The sequence below is a fragment of the Bos indicus x Bos taurus genome, chromosome 7, assembly GCF_003369695.1.
Source record: "Bos indicus x Bos taurus breed Angus x Brahman F1 hybrid chromosome 7, Bos_hybrid_MaternalHap_v2.0, whole genome shotgun sequence".
NCBI classification, from domain to species: Eukaryota; Metazoa; Chordata; class Mammalia; order Artiodactyla; family Bovidae; genus Bos; species Bos indicus x Bos taurus.
Window position 1 is genome coordinate 29,658,901 of NC_040082.1, and position 20,400 is coordinate 29,679,300.

The 20,400-nt window shown below is 42.9% G+C and overlaps 1 protein-coding gene across 3 annotated transcripts in view; it reads right to left on the reverse strand.

The window, feature by feature from the left end:
- RASGRF2 (Ras protein specific guanine nucleotide releasing factor 2) overlaps positions 1–18,590 on the reverse strand; it is a 266,845-nt gene extending 248,255 nt beyond the window's left edge. For 2 of the 3 annotated variants that reach the window (XM_027545703.1, XM_027545704.1), the window contains exon 1: positions 17,807–18,094. In XM_027545703.1, coding sequence (XP_027401504.1) covers positions 17,807–18,094 — 288 coding nt within the window. Of the gene's footprint in view, positions 1–17,806 lie in introns of all 3 variants that reach the window. The other variant, XM_027545701.1, reaches the window with a different exon arrangement.
- Positions 18,591–20,400: the final 1,810 nt, after the last annotated feature.

Below are 20,400 nucleotides of genomic sequence, written 5' to 3' on the forward strand. Positions count from 1 at the left end.
CATGCACACACTAGGGACAGTTAGAAAAGCTGGACACAACACACATATACATACACACACACACACACACACACACACACACAAATCTATTTGAAAGCATCAGTGAGCTAACAAGATAACCAGGACCTAAGAAGTAAAGACCTTAGAGAAGGGAAGTAAACTAGCGAGTCTAACAGTCTTTGAAGTTGTTCCTCTCAATGAATTTGCCAATTGCAAAGACAGGCTCGATAAAGGACAGAAATAGTATGGACCTAACAGAAGCAGAAGATATTAAGAAGAGGTGGCAAGAATACACAGAAGAACTGTACAAAAAAGCTCTTCAGGACCAAGATAATCACCATGGTGTGATCACTCACCTAGAGCCAGACACCCTGGAATGTGAAGTCACGTGGGCCTTAGAAAGCATCACTATGAACAAAGCTAGTGGAGGTGATGGAATTCCAGTTGAGCTATTTCAAATCCTGAAAGATGATGCTGTGAAAATGCTGCACTCATTTTTTAATATGCCAGCAAATTTGGAAAACTCAGCAGTGGCCACATGGCTGGAAAAGGTCAGTTTTCATTCCAATCCCAAAGAAAGGCAATGCCAAAGAATGCTCAAACTACCACACAATTACACTCATCTCACACGCTAGTAAAGTAATGCTCAAAATTCTCCAAGCCAGGCTTCAGCAGTATGTGAACCGTGAACTTCCAGATGTTCAAGCTGGTTTTAGAAAAGGCAGAGGAACCAGAGATCAAATTGCCAACATCCGCTGGATCATGGAAAAAGCAAGAGAGTTCCAGAAAAACATCTATTTCTGCTTTATTGACTATGCCAAAGCCTTTGACTGTGTGGATCACAATAAACTGTGGAAAATTCTGAAAGAGATGGGAATACCAGACCACCTGATCTGCCTCTTGAGAAACTTATATGCAGGTCAGGAAGCAACAGTTAGAAATGGACATGGAACAACAGACTGATTCCAAATAAGAAAAGGAGTACGTCAAGGCTGCATATTGTCACCCTGCTTATTTAACTTCTATGCAGAGTACATCATGAGAAACGCTGGGCTGGAAGAAGCACAAGCTGGAATCAAGATTGCCGGGAGAAATATCAATAACCTCAGATATGCAGATGACACCACCCTTATGGCAGAAAGTGAAGAGGAACTCAAAAGCCTCTTGATGAAAGTGAAAGTGGAGAGTGAAAAAGTTGGCTTAAAGCTCAACATTCAGAAAACGAAGATCATGGCATCCAGTCCCATCACTTCATGGGAAATAGATAGGGAAACAGTGAAAACAGTGTCAGACTTTATTTTTCTGGGCTCCAAAATCACTGCAGATGATGACTGCAGCCATGAAATTAAAAGACACTTACTCCTTGGAAGGAAAGTTATGACCAATCTAGATAGCATATTCAAAAGCAGAGACATTACTTTGCCAACAAAGTTCCGTCTAGTCAAGGCTATGGTTTTTCCAGTAGTCATGTATGGATGTGAAAGTTGGACTGTGAAGAAAGCTGAGCGCCGAAGAATTGATGCTTTTGAACTGTGGTGTTGGAGAAGACTCTTGAGAGTCCCTTGGACTGCAAGGAGATCCAACCAGTCCATTCTAAAGGAGATCAGCCCTGGGTGTTCTTTGGAAGGAATGATGCTAAAGCTGAAACTCCAGTACTTTGGCCACCTCATGCGAAGAGTTGACTCATTGGAAAAGACTCTGATGCTGGGAGAGATTGGGGGCAGGTGGAGAAGGGGATGACAGAGGATGAGATGGCTGGATGGCATCACGGACTCAATGGACGTGAGTTTGAGTAAACTCTGGGAGTTGTTGATGGACAGGGAGGCCTGGCGTTCTGCAATTCACGGGGTCGCAAAGAGTCGGTCACAACTGAGCGACTGAACTGAACTGAACTGAAGTAGTATAGAGCCAAGAGGCTAAGAGGCCAGGCAGAAGCAGCAGCTAAGCTGCTGGAAATCAGCACTGAGTTTTTGGCAGTCCCATGGGGCTGTGAAGAGACCAAGGAGGAGGGGGTTATGTAAACACTCAGAATTCCTGACAAGATCTTGGAAAGCCTATACTTTAGAAATCAGGACAAAGTGGAAACTCTGCTCTCACAACCTGAAACCTAACTTTCACCAGCTCATCCTCAGAATGGATTAGTATAAACTACCCCACATTAATGCCAGCAAGAAACCAAAAGTAAATCCTCTCTGAAGGAAAATAATGTCATGCAGAAACTGAAATTACCTCTTTTGGTTTTTCATAAACCATGTCCAACATCCAAACAAAATCACAAGGCAGGCAAGTGACCATTAGTTTACAGCTGAGTCCTTGTTGAAACTGACCCATAGAGGACTTATAACTTTCCGATCTGAAATTCCAATTTTTGGATGAATTAACTCAGACTCAAGAACTGACAAGGTACGCAGGGCTCAGACCTTGTCTGTTCAATGGAAAAGGTATGTTTACGAATGTAGTTGGTGTGGCCCCAGAAGCATCTCAGTTTTACATTTTAAAGAGCAGCATCTCTCTCTCTCTCTCTGTAGGAAACTTTATCTGCTCAGCTACCTGAGGCAAAGCCACTGACTCAATAGGATCCTTGATTCACAGAAATTCCCTAAATATCTGGGCCTGATTCACTGATGTTGTGGCTAACCTGAAACCCAATGATATCCAGCGGCGCGCTGTGGCTGGTCAGTCTCAGTGTCAGCAATGCAGAAGAAAGAGCAGATGGAGTTGCTCCAGTCAGAGGGCAGGGCTCAGACTTCATGGCTGTTGGCAATGGCACAGCCATCTGGTCTATCACTTGGAAAACTACAGACTGCAAGATTCAAAGATCCTTCATTGGAAACATGAATGGGGGGCACTGACTGAACTGTCTGCTGACTGAACTCTCTGGATCAGGCATGCAGGTGCCCACAGGAAGGGCTGTGGGCCAGCTGGAATCAAGCCACTGATAGAGGCTGACTCTTTCTAATGCACAGGACTACCGCTGCAGGGCATGCTTGTGACTCCTGTCCAAAGTTGGCCCATTTGTCTCACAATGGGAGAGGCCACACCATGAGGGGCATTACCCCTCCCACTCTTGGCAGCTTGCCTGCACCAGACACCTGAAGCCCTCTCAGGGCTCACGGAGCTGCCTCAGCACTGTTGGTACTCATTCGGGTGACTGGTTAGCAGGTTCCAGTCACCCCACTGTGGCCCTTGAAACTAACCTGTGCGCTCAGCAGTGGACTGACTGTCCACCTCTTTCTCCCTCATTCCCTCCCAGTCCATATGTTTCAGCAAGGCAGTTTGATTAATGAATACAGGTTATCCAAGAAAAGGGCTCATCCCTTCTTGATCATTTCCTGGGTACGGATCAGGACAAAGGGGGAAGGATTACAGAGCGTTACATAGATGTATTTTGAAAACTGAGGACTCAGTCTTGACCAGTGTTGGGCATAACACATTTTTCTTACCCCACTCCAGTACTCTTGCCTGGAAAATTCCATGGACAGAGGAGCCTGGTGGGCTGCAGTCCATGGGGTCACTAAGAGTCGGACACGACTGAGCGACTTCACTTTGACTTTTCACTTTCATGCATCGGAGGAGGAAATGGCAAACCACTCCAGTGTTCTTGCCTGGAGAATCCCATGGACAGAGGAGCCTGGTGGGCTGCCATCTATGGGGTCGCACAGAGTCGGACACGACTGAAGCGACTTAGCAGCAGCAGCAGCAACAGCACCCCCAGGTCAGCCTGGATGATACATCCTCCAGGTGGCAGTATAGTTGAAAGGTAGCTGTCAGGAATTCAACCTTAGCTCTGGTTAAGTTAATAAAAGTACCTTGTCCCTCTCACATCTGACCCTTTGAGACGAAAGGTGGGTGTGAACTGGGGATGACTGAAAACAAAGTGAAGTTAGAAGTACTGGAACAGAACACCCTCTTTTGTGAATAACACCGCTGTCAAAATCCTTGTACAAGTCTTTGGTGCACATACATGTATTGCATCTCTAGAGGAAGAACAACAACCTACCATGTAGGAAGGGAACACCTCAGGCTCCAGGAGGTATGAGGGAGGAAAGAACATTAAGATATTTTTGTCCTGTAGATTGCCCCTGGAGCTTTTCTCAAAGGGGAAAACATCCTGGTGTGGCAATCTGAAGCTGCTGCAAGTTCATTCTGTTTTACCCACAGCTGCATCTTCTGTGATCCACTTGATTGCTTTGACCACAGAGCAAAAGGGAGACCCCAGCTCCTGCACCTTCCATACAAAGCACCTCCAGACGCTGTCCCCATCCACACCGCACCCATTTCATGGGCAGACAAATTCCACAAAGAAAAATACAGATATTTTATACTACAATAAAATTTTAAACTTCTCATCATCAAACAACACCTTTAAGAAAGTAGAAAGGCAAACCAGAGTAGAGAAAATATTTCCAATACATATAACTGACAAAGGACTCATGTCTTCATACATACTGGGATGAACAAGATGATATTCAATTATTTTGACATTCAAAAATGGCAATTCATATAGTTTAACTTAATATTTCAAAACTCCTACAGATCAGTAAGGGCTTCTCAGGTGGTGCTATTGGTAAAGAACCCACCTGCCAATGCAGGAGATGTAAGAGACAAGGGTTCAATCCCTAGGTCGGGAAGATCTACTGGAGAAGGGCATGGCAACCCACTCCAATATTCTTGCCTGGAGAATCCCCTGGACAGAGGAGCCTGAAGGGCTACAGTCCATAGGGTCACAAAGAGTCTGACACCACTGAAGTGACTTAGCATGCACTCACAGATCAACAAGATAAGACAACTCAACTGAGAAATGGGCAAAAGATTGAATAAGCACTTCAAAACAGAGAATGTTCAAATGGTCAAGAAATACTTGGAAAAATGTTCAAGTTAAATATCAGAGAAATAAAAATGAAAACCAACATGAGATACTACTTCATGTCTACTAGAAGGCTTAAAACTAAAAAGACTGATAATACCAACTATTAGCAAGGATGCAGAGCAACTGTAATTCTTATATACATTGCTAGCGTTAACACAAATTGATATAACTATTTCAGAAAAGTGTTTAGCAGTAATTATTGAAGTTGAATATAAGTAAGTCCTATGAATCAAAAAGTTAACTCCTGGGCATATACTGAACAGAAATGTATCAGATCAGATCAGATCAGTCACTCAGTCGTGTCCGACTCTTTGCGACCCCATGAATCGCAGCACGCCAGGCCTCCCTGTCCATCACCAACTCCCGGAGTTCACTCAGACTCACGTCCATCGAGTCAGTGATGCCATCCAGACATCTCATCCTCTGTCGTCCCCTTCTCCTCTTGCCCCTAATCCCTCCCAGCATCAGAGTCTTTTCCAATGAGTCAACTCTTCGCATGAGGTGGCCAAAGTACTGGAGTTTCAGCTTCAGCATCATTCCCTCCAAAGAAATCCCAGGGCTGATCTCCTTCAGAATGGACTGGTTGGATCTCCTTGCTGAACACAAAAAATATCTGTACAAGAATTTCCATTGCCATATTATTTGTAATAGCCCCAATACAATTTGTAATTGTAATCTGGAAACAATCCAAATGTTTCACCAACAGTAGACAAAGAATAGACCAAGAAACCATTGTATACTCATTCAGTGGAATACTACAAAGAAATGAAAAGGAATGAACCACAGCATCCGAAGTGTCATCCAAAACTCACAGATATGATGTTGAGGGAAATAAGCCTGACACAGAAGAGTACTTACTGCATGAGTCTATAATGAAGTTCAAAAACAGGCAAAAGGAATCCATGATGTTAGAAGCAAGGATGGTGGCTACCCATGGGGAGGAGCACCGAAGAGGAACAGAAACAGTTTCGTTTCTGGAGGGCTGAACATGTCAATGACTTGATCTGGGTGCTGCTTACAAAAATATAATCACTCTGTGAACATTCAGGAAGCAGCACACTTGTGATGTGTGCACTTTTCTATACGTATGCCATACCCTGAAAACAGGTTTATATTGTAATTTATGGTTAAAAGAACAACATTCAAATAACGTTTACTATTGAAGTATTAAAAAGTAAAGAGAAGTTACGAACATGAATCCTTAGCAACACAGGAGGCCAATCAGGACCAGAGGATAGAAACTGTTTTATTGGAAAGATCTTATTGATAAGGTGAGGATGTAAAATTGCTACTGAAGGAAGAGAAGGTGGCTTACAATGTATGAATATTAGTTAGTGAAAATAATATTTACTAGCTTGATGAAAACACTAGACATGTCAATAATGTCTCTGACATCCACCAAACTTTTCATGAAACTCCCTTATCCACAGCTCCTGCTGATTGACAGCCAGTCCACGGACTGGTCAGAGTCCAGCAGTCTTGTCTAGTCTCCAAATGTGAGTTAAGCCAATGAGATTCTCTCTCACAAAAAGACGAGCTTGAATACACTGAGTGAATAAGAGATGCCACAGTGGGAACTAAAGCAGTAAAAGCAGAGAGCAGGGCCATACCATGCTGAGTCAGGTACCACAAGAGGCATGGCAGCATACAGTTGAGGGAAGCAGAAATGACGAGAAAACAGAAGCCATGAGGAACCCAAGAGGCATAACACACTGAAGAACACGTCAGCCAGCACCAGTGTCCGAAGCACAGCGCTAGTGGTTTAGTCGCTCAGTCATGTCCGACTCTGCAACCCCATGGATTGTAGCCTGCCCAACTCCTCTGTCCACGGGATTTTCCAGGCAAGAATACTAGAGTGGGTTGCCATTTCCTTCTCCAAGGGGATCGTCCTGACCCAGAGACTGAACCAGTGTCTCCTGCATTGCAGGTAGACTCTTTACCCTTGAGCCACCAGGGAAGCCCAAATCATAGCTGGTCACAATAAAGATAGAGCAATACTTGCCTTTTTATGATATTCCCACTATCCCCCTACCACACAGAGAGGTCCCCATAATTCAAGACAACTTGAGTTCATGTCCCTCCCTTGCCTAAAGCAAATAAATAATCATGTGACAGTAACCAACGAACCCTGGAAAAACTTAGCAGCACTAGAAAAAGCAAACTACACACCTGACTAATTAAACCTTAGTAACTGCCTTAAAATAGCAGTCTCTCAGATATATGTGAGATGCTGCCTCCCGGTCTGCGGTCCTCATTTTGCCCCAAATTAAGCTTAACTCGCAACTCTCAAGTTGTAACAACTTTTTAGTCAACAGTTATGGCAACCGATGAAGCGACCCAGAGTGGACTTCCTTAGTTCGACTGGACTTCATGAGGAACCAGAGCTTTGGTACCTGCAGTGGCGCCTTGCACCCATCCACCTCCTCGGGGAGTGCAGACAAATTTGGGTAAGTCTCTCCTGTTCTTAAATCTCCTGTATTGGTTGAGATTCTGAGTTTTATTTGGTGGTGGAGCAGTTTACCTAACCGCCCCCAGTAGGAAAGATACTGGGGGCGGGCGGAGAGAGTGGAGCATCCAGGGCATACCTACTCATGGTCTAGACACTGAGGAGGGTTCAGTTGAAAGATACCGAGAAATTACCACCCAGTCAAAAGACACTGGGTGGGCAGGGGAGGGGGATGGCTGAAAGATGCCAGGGGAACAGCCCACTCAGTGGAAAGGTACTGGCGGGGAGGGCTTATTTGGGAAAAAATTCGAGGAATACCTGGGGCTCGGCTGAATGATGCCAAGGTCGCTCTGTTTCAGGGGACTGAAGGGTCTTGGCTGAGTGGTTAAGTAAGAGACTGATCTGACACTTTTCCTTAGTCCTCATACCATGCAGTGGTCCCATAGGGAAACCCGCTCACTAATTAAAATACTTGCTTGTCTGGAGTTTGCACATAAGAACTGGCCATGCAGCTGCCTGAGCAGCCACAGTGGTCTTAGATTGAAGAATCCGAGACATGTAAGACAAGCTGAAACAACTCTGGGATAACTCCTGGAGGAGTTAAGCTCACAAATAGAACATTGGCCCACTACACAAGTTAACTAGTGATTTTTACCCAGCTTAAAATGGAAACAGAATCTCTCAAAAACAGAAACAAAGGGGTGTCAGAAAGCCAGCCTCTGACTAACACTCCAGCCAGAATCTTGTACAGTATGTACGGAGCTCATACTTGCAAGTACCTAGTTAATTGGAGAAATTATACTAAAAGAGATCTCAACCTAAAATGGCCAAATTGGGGTTCTTTTGATATTCCAAAACTGACATTTTGCATGCACAATTAGAAAAGGCCAGCTGTGCTTACTTTGACTTGTATCTAGAAGCTTCTAAAAGAGGAAATGATGGAGTAACTTCTTTGCAGGAAACCAACAAGAAATTGCCTGAAACTATATCATCAGTGAAAAAGGCTGCTAACGCTGACTCTGCCAGGTCTCAGGATTAGTGGAATAAATGTTTGGCATTTACGCCTTTTGGCTTTTGATTTCTGGGCATCACTTTATCATCTTTTGGGGGACACTCTTCCACCTGGCTTTTGATTTCTGGGCATCTCTTTGCCTTTTGTTTCAAGTTTGACTCCTGGCTGGTGAGGTTTTGGTTCCATTTGGTTTGAGTGTACAGACAACTGGTGCAAACTGCTCGAACTAACATGGGAAGTGCTCATCTAAGCTTCCACACCCCACTTTGGAACCCCTAGGGAAAAAAAAATTTTTTTTGGACTGGTCAATCTATAGCAATCATCTAATGACAAGAAAAATGGCCTAAAAATATTAGATCTTTATTGACACAGGATAGGAAAAGGTACTAAAGTTCCCTTATGTCCCCTGGTGGCTTAGATGGCAAAGCATCTGCCTGCAATGCGGGAGACCTGGGTTTGATCCCTGGGTCGGGAAGATCCCCTGGAGAAGGAAATGGCAACCCACTCCTCCAGTACTCTTGCCTAGAAAATCCCATGGACAGAGGAGCCTTGTAGGCTACAGTCCATGGGGTTGCAAAGAGTCGGACACGACTGAGCGATTTCACTTCACTTCAACTGCCTTAAAATAGCATTTACTGCTGCTGGGTCTCAGAACTGATTTTGATAGATGGATGAAACACTGATTTATGGATAATGTCCTGACTGTTGCAAAGCTATGCAAAATACTGAGAGATGAGAAGTATCAATGGCATCAGAAAAGAAAGCACTCACTCTTAACTCTAAACAAGACTCTTTCAGCTGCTGGAAGAGTTTGGTAAGTAGATTTCAATAAAGATAAGAATCCCTCAATAAGAAAACCACCAATAATTTAATTTCCTCTATGTGTGCTGTGCTTAGTCGCTCAGTCATATCTAACTCTTCGGACCCCATGGACTGTAACCCTCCAGGTACCTCTGTCCATGGGGATTCTCCAGGCAAGAACACTGGAGTGGGTTGCCATGCCCTCCTCCAAGGGGATCTTCCCAACCCAGGGATCGAACCCAGGTCTCACGCATTGCAAGCAGATTCTTTACCATCTGAGCCACCAGGGAAGTTCAATTTCCCCTACAATGGGGTCAAATCATGAAAATACTTTTTACACCATGGTCATGGTTTAACAACTGATTTCAGACTTCTTTTCTTTAGGATTTAACAAGCCAGGCCTTATTTAAAACCTATTTCTACTACCTTTATATCTTCACAACTACTGTCTCCAGTTTTCTCCTTTATAATGATAGCAAAGGAACAAAAAGATGATGACAATTACAATAACACACATTAAATCAGAAACACATTACAAACTCTTTCCAGGATCGTTCTCTTCAGAGCTACACCTACTACAATCTTCAGCGCCAAAAAGGAAAAACCTCCTTATTTAATATGATGTTTGGGACTTGCTTTGAAAGAGTCAAACAACAACAACAACATAGGCATGTGTGGGGAAAAAAAAATGTAACCAGAAAGCAGAAAGCTGAATATTGTTGAAGGTAGACAATAAGTATATTGGTATTCCCTAAAATATTCTATTTTGTCTGTGTTAAATTAGAAGTATTTTTTAAAGAGAAAGAAAGGAAAAACCTGCCCAAGCAACCCTAGTAATTAAAGCAACAAGAAGAAAATTTAAAAAGAATTGTATTAGAAAGAGAGGAACACAAACGCCAGCTGACAAACGAGCTCTGTATGCGCTGGGGCATGGACCGGTTGCCTATGAGTCTTTCAACAACCCGATGATGCAGCTACCACCATGATCCCCATCACAGGCAGGGATACAGGCGTAGAAAGAGAAATTGCTCATCATGGATCCAGTAAGCGTCTGTGTGGAGACTGAAACCCCCACAGTTTAACTTCTGAACCAAACCATACACAATACTACTATCTGACCTGGAAAGTGACATTCTTCAAGTTGAAAGCAAATCCATATCAGATATGAGCGGTCACCTATTCCTATGCATCATAACATCATCTTGTTATGACTCTGCAATGAGGTATGATACTCCACAGTGAGCCTGAGGCCAGACTACCTCCTCCCCACTCCCATATTTCTAACCCCAGAAGCCTCCTAGCTTTCCAATCGTCCCTCTATTTGACGGCACTAGCCCTCCTGTTTACATTAGTCACACAAATGGCATGAGCTCGTAAATATAGTTCAGGAAATGAATCAGGCGTTGTCTACATTAAATCAGAAAATGACAAAATAAAACATTTCAGGAAACTGAAAAGAAAGAATGCAAATTATCAGTAACCAGGGTCCCTCAGACGCCTGCTGATCCCGACATCATCAGTCTCAGCCAGTTCACAGCATAAGTATGGGAGGAGCTAATAAAAGAAATTTTAGCCTTCATTAAAAAAAATAAATAAGGCACCGAAGCAGGGGTTCCCAGCCTCCAGGATCTAATGTTTGATGACCTGAGGTGGAGCTGATTTAATAATAATAGAAATAAAGGGCACAATAAATGTGATGTGCTTGAATCATCTCGAAACCATGTCCCTGTTCCCTGTCCAGGGAAAACTCTTCCACAAGACTTGTCTCTTGTCTCGGAACCATGTCCCTATTCCCTGTCTATGGAAAACTCTTCCACAAGACTTGTCTCTGGTGTCAAAAATGTTGGGGACCACTGCACTAAAGAATCAATAACTTTTATTTTTAAGCATAGCTTTTCTTAGAGTAGTTTTACTTGTATCTTCTCAGATGTTATGAGAATTCTAGCTTTCATTAACTTACCGCACTCTAATGCTATGACTTACATAAGCCTCCCCAACTTTCTCATTTCTTTCTTTATAGTTCAATAAAAAAAGAATTACGACTTAAATAAACACAGATAAACTTTTTTCTTGTTTTCTTCCCTCTCCCTAAAAGTATATTTGGAGCATTCTGCATTCACTATGCGGAGAAGGCAATGGCACCCCACTCCAGTACTCTTGCCTGGAAAATCCCAGGTCGGCTGCTGTCTATGGGGTCGCACAGAGTCAGACACAACTGAAGTGACTTAGTAGCAGCAGCAGCAGCATTCACTATGAGAAGTCTTAAGAAAAATGATTTGAATGTTCATTTCTAGTGAATCATAAGTTTTTCAAGTGCTAGTAAAAAAGGAAAAATTGTGAGAACATGTGCTTTCTGCATCTTTGTTCCACTTTCTGATACAAATGTTTTATCAAGGAAAACTTGTTGCTGTTTTCCTCCCAAAATATACACATAATCATATTTTAATTCCTTGGGGAAAAAGGGTAAAATATTTTATACCCTTTGGCGGAACCAAAATAATGTACTTATAATTTTACCATCAGCTAATATTTGAAAATTATACCAACTGAATTGCATTGAATAATTCTGGAATAATGGTCAATTTTTAGAATAATTGCCAAATATTATATAGTAAACATTTACCATAGTGCTATATTGATACCTAACAAATATCATTGCTAGTTTTGTTTCAATATTAATGAGGATTTTCATATACATAGTCTTAAGGTAAACTAATATCAGAGAGGAATTTATACTGTGATGTAACTTAACACAATCATTAGTCCTGAAAAATCACCCCAAATTGTATTTACAACTCATTGTAAATAGTATTGTATTTACAACTCAAGTCTTGAAATACATGTCTTAATGATACAAATAAAACCCTGCAAACTCCAAGATATGTAATTGAATGCTAATTTGCTTCAGCTGTGGCCAATTCTCTGCAAATCAATGAACCACAGCCCACCAGTCTCTGCCTATGGGATTCTCCAGGCAAGAACACTGGAATGGGTTGCCACTCCCTTCTCCAAGGAGCGAACCTGTGTCTCTTACGTCTCCTGCCATTGGCAGGTAGTTTCTTTACCACTAGCACCACCTGGGAAGCTCTGTATCATTGTATAAAAATTGTCTGATTTTTAATGATGGAAGATAAACTCAATAAACATATACACAATATGCATACACAAATATACACACATATCCCTTTCTTATAGGACAAATAAACAAGGCATTAAAACATAAAATCAGGACTTCAGACCTGAGTAAATCCATATTGTTTGTCAATATGGCTTATTTCATTACTTTTTCTACTCTACAAAATTAAAATTATATTTATTGTATCATGCATATTTATTGAGAAATATGGACAAAAATATGGTCAACTAAAAAGTATAATCTGCATTAAACAAACAGCAATATCAACAACTACTATTACAACAAACTACTAATATTTGCCAGCTAAGCCAGAAGCTTTTGGTTATCATACATGCTTTTGGACTTATCATTTAATGAAAGAAAAATACTTCTGCTTTTTCATTCCTGAAAGAAGGGAAAAAAAATTGTTATTACACTACAAATATTTTCCATTTAGTAGTATATTTAGTACTCACTTATTAAAACCCATGGAAAAATACTTGTCACAATAAAAATTCACTTTTATGTACATCTGTCCCATCAAAGATGGATTTCTCTACGCTGAATTCTTAACGATAAGTACAATAATATAAACAGTAAGGTTTAGTGCAGTCAAAATTAAAACTGTATTTTTCTAATCCATAGATTATTTTTCTTCATTCAAATCTTAATTGGAAGAATGACTACAAAATTCAAGTGATAAATCACTTCTTTCCTAAATTATACTTTAAAACATTTTATAAGATTTAACAAGTACTTTTATTCCATTTCCCCTTTATTTGTGTTCAATAAGCAAAGGTTGAAAAGAAAATACTGAGTTGGTTATTATATTTCAATTAACGTGAGCTGGAACAAAAACCGATCATCCACACTCCCCAACCTCCACAAATATTTCAGGGCTTGCAGGCAGCTCTGCCTAATTCGATAAAATGATTAAAATCCTCTGCTTGTGGTCAAGTTAGGAAGGCTAAAATGACTGGCTGGAAATGAGGTGACAGGGGGAATCTCATAACCTTTAATCCCTTAAAAATTAAAACATGTTTCATTCAGCACAAATATGACTAGTATCTACTACTTTAAACCTCCAGAACTAAGGATATGTTCTCTACCCTGCCTCTGAAACAACTGAAATCAGGCTGAACAGAACACTCAACACTACCAGGAGAGTAAGAGCAAAGATGACTTCGTTCCTGTCTGCCTCTCCTGCAAGCAGGCAAGATGGATACAACCATGTAAACAGACCAGACTAACTGGGATGTATGCTTTCACCCCAGAGTGAGTATTTTTAAAGATTCCCTACAAAGTAAATGAATGCCCCATACAATTGTTTAAACATAAAGCCCATTTTTCTTTGAAAATGGAATGGTCTGCAACTGTATTTCTCAAAATGGAAACTGCTCCTTAAACAGTTTTAAGAGGAAAAAATTAAACAGTGATTCACTTACTACAACTCCAACCCCCATTTCACCCAGATCTGAAATTTCTTCAAGCTCAGTGGATTTAAATAGTCTCCTTAATAAGCCACTCTTCAGAGATTATTCAGTCTTCATACCTAGAGTTAGACTTTGGTCATCTCCCTAAAACTCTCAAAGCCTCAATCTTATCATAGGTAAACATGAAAGAACATCACCAATCTCCAAGAGCCGAAGTGAGGTTCCAACTTGATTAGCTAACAGAATGTAACACTGAGCTTAGCACACAGAATGTGAAAGTGAAAAGTGTAGTCGCGCAGTCGTGTCCGACTCTTTGTGCCCGGATGGACTATAGCCTACGAGGGTCCTCCCTCCATGGGATTCTCCAGGCAAGAGTACTGGAGTGGGTTGCCATTTTCCTTCTCCAGGGGATCTTCCTGACCCAGGGATCGAACCTGGGTCTCCTGTATTCCAGGCAGACGCTTTAACCTCTGAGCCACCAGGGAAGCCCAGCACATAGAAGGTTCCTACTAAATGCAAATTCCTTTCCCCCATGAACACCTTTACCTGGAATGAAAGGTAAGTTTGTCATTTTCCATAAATGGAGCTCTTGTAGAAAGAAGTGCTATCAATACACATATTTTCAAGAAAAGGAGCACCACTTAAAATTTTCTGTAATTGAGAGCATTTTGACTGCATCACCGCAACTATCGCTAAGAAATAGCTACTATAGAAGGTTGATAAGAGCCATGCATCTCCTGAGGACCGACTAAAGTGAAATCCTGGGACGCTATTGAGAAATATAGAGTAATGCAAATAATCCTTCGACCTATGCACATTTGGAAAGTGAAAATCACTTTTTTCTTCTTAACTGGAAACAGTTTAAGATAAAGTGCGAAATAAAGAAAAGAAGTGCGAGGGAGGAAGGGACAGAGGGAAAGAAGGAAGGAGAGAGGGAAGAAAAAAATGAAGGAAAAAAACCTTAATTTTCTTTTGTCAACCAACGCACTTTGAATGAGTATTAAGAAGAAACAAACCAATGAGTGTTTTCTTCTCATAACTTACCACAGCTAATTAGACTTTTAAATAATTTGAAGAAGTAGAATCTAAACTGGCAAGGATGACTAGAGGCATTTTATAGCAAGAATTACATCAGCTGTCATCGTCATTACAATACGTCGCCCTTCAATGTGAATGGTAGGAACATCTTTGTCTCAAGCAATGTTTCTATAGTTCTGAACCTCTGCTGATCAAATTTATCAGAAGGTCCACTTCAATCACCTGCTTGGCCTCAGCTACTCAGAGGCAGTATTTATTACAGAGACGGGTAATCTTTAAATCTTGTGAAATTGTCTTTCACATCCTTGTACATAGCAAAAAGCTCGCACTATCTGTTAAAATCCTAGAAGCAGGAGATGTTCTAATTGGAAGGCAACTTAGAAATCATCTTAGCCAAACTCTTAATATTTACATGTTAAAAAGAACAGATTTCATTAACAGAAAAAATGTTAATGAGATGTTAAGAGATTTGCCTTAAAGAAGTCACACAGAAATGGTGGAGGAAACCTATTCTGTCTCCTTAAGACCTGTTTCAAGCCCTAACCTTCAAGTATGTTTATGGGATTGCTAGAAACGTTTATGAGGAAAGTTCCAGAAGCATACTTGGAGAAGCAGACCTTGACAGGATCTCTGCTCAGCCCCTCTCATTTTCCCCTACTCACCCATTTCATAGATCCACCGTGTCTAGCTGAGGTGAGGCACACTGTTGTTCAGTCACTAAGTCGTGTCCAGATCTTTGTGACCCCATGGACTGCAGCACACCAGGCTTCCCCCTGTCCTTCACTATCTCCCCGAGTTTGCTCAAACTCGTATTCACTGAATTAATGAGGCCATCCAACCATCTCACCCTCTGTCATCCCCTTCTCCTCCTGCCCTCAATCTTTCCCAGCATCGGGGTCTTTCCCAAAGGCTCTTCGCATCAGTGCGTTAGCAACACAAATTAACTGAAAGAGAACCAACTAAATAAACTGTAGATTTAAGGTAAACTGTTTCTGCTTGCTTCTCATCTTCACAGTTTCTTCATTCTTCAAACACAGCCAGATAGTACTACAGAAAAAATATCAGCCTGCTCAGCCAACCTAAGTCATAAAGGTTGTCTAACACAAGACAAACTAACAGATTTCCCCATCCAACTCCTAATCCATTTTGAATGCTGTATTCTCTATCTCAGTTTTATTACAATCACCGCAGGTTCTAATTTCTAACCTCACGGAGATGTAGAAATGAGTGAGAAATACTCATGGCTTGTATGACCGAGAAAAAAAATTTTTTGTAAGGAGACCTATTTTGGACTTCCATTAGGAAGTAGCATGAGAATCAAACTATTTATAGAGATCAGAGTTCTTTATAAAGTATGCTTCAAAGAAAACAGTCCTAAAGATGAGAGTCTGGTTATTCTCCAAGTAGAAAAATCTTGGTTTTCATATGTTATTAGGACAGGCAGCCACGTTTGGGTGCAACAGGTAAAAACTCCCCACTCCCAGTTTTTTTTTTTAAGTGGCTATCTCCTGATATTAGCATACATACAAAGAGAGAAAAATACTTTGTAATTAAGTCATTGATATATCTTCAGAATAATCTAAAGTATCCTATTTTAGTTTAGGCAAAATAACACATTTTAAATCTATTGGTCTTTGCTCCTATAGGCCTTGGAACACATGCCTTTAAGAAAAATCTCACCAACAGAAACATTAAAAAAAAATTCTGAAAAAAAAAAAAAACTCTACATATTTCTTCAAAACCCCTCCTCTGGCTCTCAATTTAATTTCTAAAATATCTAACTTGAAATTTAAACCTATATTTCCAGTACCTACATTTACAAAATTGGAAATCAGTTTTTCAAAGACGTTCAACATGCCCTCAAAAACCAAAGGGGGTGTACGTTTTTCAGGTGTGTGGTATACCAAGCTTAATTAGTTAAATCTGAATGACTTACAGTGAAAGTAAAGTGAAAAAAGAAAAATCAAACTTCTGGTCCATCTAGCTTTAACTCCTCTTAACTTTACACATTGATTTATGAGCCCCCAGGGGTTATGCAGGCATCTTATTCATCTTTCCATCGCTAGCGCCTCCCACAGCCGCCCTTGGGGTTTGCAGTCGAAGATGTTTGGTCTGACTTGCACGGAAAATTAACCTGCTAAATATGTTTATGCAACAACAAAGACCATCAATCTTTTTTTCCAGGTGGACATCTAGAAGCGAAGTGAGAAGATCTGGGAGCATAAAATTAGTCTGTTTTAACTTTAATAACAAATGGTGATTGAAAAAATACAAATTTCGCATTCGCAGGAATGGGGTGCGGGAGTTACTAAATTTGCAGGGGTTTTTTTTCCCTCCCTGAGTGCAAAACATAGCAAAACTAATAAAATCACGACCCAGAATAAAAAGATCACATTCATTTTCAAAGCATTCATTGAAAAGTACACAGAAGCGTTCTTTTTAAATGCCCGCATGTTTACACATAGCAGGAATGTGGCTACTAAATATTAATCCTGAGGGAAACGGATACACATTTACCTTCATAATTAGACCCAGCAGGCCAAATATTAGCAAAGTAAACTGACAGAAACCACAAAGACAGATTGAAAGTGACCAACAGAAAGTGCCTGTCCGTCCCGGGAGCCCGGTGTGTTCCCTGCTCAGCCAGCGATCAAACATCTCAGGCAAAGAAACCTGCACGCACCAGCCGGGTAAAGGAGAAACCAAACTTTCCCAAATAAGTTAGTTCCGTTTTGCCAGTCTAAGTCCAACAGGTGTCAACACACGTCACCACACTAAATCCTTCCGAACAAGGTGTAGAGAGGCCATGGAGGTGAGCAAAGAAGCTGAAAGGACCCGCCCGCTTTCGGGACGCGGAAAAAAAAAATAAATAAAGCCGAGTCCCTGTACCAACGGATCATAGAGATGAAGGATGGAGGACAAGGGGGGATGGAGATGGGGAGACGCGTAGAGCGGTCCTGCCACAGACGCCGCAGGGGGACCTCGGAGCGAGGGCCTTGCGTGAGGTCGGGCCCTCGACCTCCGGGGTTAGTAGAGTTGGGAATCGCCGCGGCCGCAGGCAGGGGAACAGGGAGGGGACGGCGCGTGGTACCTGCTTGTCCAGCGTGTCCCGGGCGCCGCCCGGCCCGGCCCCGGCCCTGGGCGGCGCGAGTGCCCGCTCGCAGCTGCAGCCCTCCAGGAGGTACATGCCCGCCGGGCGGCAGCTCTGCTCGCCCTCAAAGTAGAAGAGCACATTCTGGTAGAGGGCGAACCACTTTTCGTGCCAGCGGCTCGCCTCGGCTGCCTTCTTGCTCAGGAAGCCGCGCTTGGTGCCCTCTTTGCGGGCTAGGAAGGCCAGGTACAGGGCGTGCCCCTCGTTGTAGCGCACGCTCTTCTGCATGGTGAGGGCGCGGGGGGCTCAGCCCTGCATCGCGGCCATCTCCCGCCGGCTCCTCCGAGGGCGCGCCCGTCTGGCTCCAGACGACGTGGGGGGCGCCCCGCTGCCTGACGCGGCGCACCCTGCACGCCGTCGGCCTCCCGGGCGCGGCGCCGCGCGGGTCCGAGGGACGGCGGGCTGCGGCGGGACACGTTGTCTGCCCTGACCGCCCTCTACGCCCCGCCCCCGGCCGAGCGAAGCCCCCGGCGCCCCGACGCCCGTGTGGAGAGGGGCCCGCGAGGGCGCCCGGCCGGCCGCCGCTTCGCTCAAAGTTGAGGGAGCCCGAGCCCCGCGGCGGGCTGAGAAGGACTGTCCTCGGGCAACTAGCTCCGGGAGACAGAAGGTAAAACGTCACGTGGGAGATCAGCTGTAATCGGCTTGGAGACCGATTTAAAGGGCAGAGTCGGCGCGGCGGCGGTGACGGCGGCGCTAGCCGCTCACCGCGGCGCGCGTCCCTCCCTCGCCCGTCAGCCCGCCCGCCCGGCCGCAACCTCTGCTCCCGCCGCGAAGGGGCGGTTCGCGAGGAGGTGGAGGCGCGCGGCGACCGCACACACCGGCTCACACGCGCGCTCCATCGCGCGCGCACACACACACACACACACGCAAACCAAGTATACATACTCAAACACACAAACCCACATTCCCGTGGCGCGCACAGTCCCAGCACAAACGCTCGCGTTTGCACAATTACACCCTCACACTCCCCCAAACGAGAACACACAAATACACAATCACAGACCCACATACTCCAACACACACAAATATATTCGCACAAATACACACAACGCAATGCTTGAACACACAAAAAATGACACATATATACAAATAACACCCACAACGTGCATTCCTCCACACAAAAATACAACCCCACTTGCAAATTACACACATATGCAACTTACACAAACTCACACACTGACATGCTCACCCAAACATACACATTTACACACACAAATCATACAGTCATCCACACACTCAACCAAACTCACCCACACAGTGGACACATGCACACTTTTACACTCATACACACATTCATACACAAATAGACATCCATACACAATACAATTCTATTCACATTCATGGTCATACACTCACACAAAATGTGATCATATGCAAACACATATATGAACACACACACAACTGCACACATTTACTCAAAAATACACACAAATAGCATATTCATACACAAACACTCAGAAACATACAAGTACACATTCATGCAAATTTATACACTTTCCCAAACCCACTGACACACAACACTCTCACCAGCCAAATCCACATACTCATCCACCACTGTGTTCCCACTGCAGTGGGTGGGGTCACGATGGTTTTGCATAGCAGGCAACCTTGACTTTTCTGCCTATACTTCACTGTACTTAAAAATGGAGGTGAAGATCTCCTGTTCCCAGAAAGGTATCGGATATTATGGGTTCCCTGTCAATGACCGTTATTTCTCAGGATTGAGACAAAAGACTAAATTTTAAGCACAGAGTTTTCAACCAGGAAAAAACAGCCCAACAGGGAGACTTGGGGCCCCTGCAGAATTTATCCGGAGAGATCATGCTGTCATAGGTTCATTAGATACTCTTGCTGGGACTGGGATTCATTTGATTAACAAATCTCACAGGTTCAGCCAGAAAACCAAGACCCCTACTAAACAATATAAGTGGAATAGAAGTAATGGGCCCAGCAGAGAAAGCTGTGAGAGAAAGCTAGTGAACACTCCAGGGAGTACCTGTGTTTGATTCTGTTATATACATTTTTTAGTCTCCTTAGTCACATCATAAAAATGGTTTGCTATAAAGTGTTTATTGTTAAAGATAAGATAATAATGGCAAAATCCTTTCCTGGGCCATGAATCCGCCATAGCACACCTGTGTCTGGTACCAATAGTTGTGTGTTCATTAACTGGTAGCCCAGGGGTTCTGCTGTAAGTGCTGTTTTTGCAGAATATTTTAACTCTGCCTCACTGAGCAGCTGAGTGTTCCTTCCATTTTAGCTAAAAAAAAAAAATCACTATTAAAAACTATACAATAGGGAAGTTGCCATTTGAAATTTCAGTATGAGAACTGTGGCCATTTCTCTCTACATATTTTTAAATATCTAAAGGCCAGTGCTTGGCTAATTTGGGTTTAACCCAGGTGGGATATTATTGTATTGTTCTTTAGAGGAGATACCCGTAGAGAGACACTAAGTAAATGTGGACACGGTTTTGAGTCAGGTCCGAGAGGCAGAGGAGATGGCAGTTATCTCAGGAGGTCTTTCATTTCTTT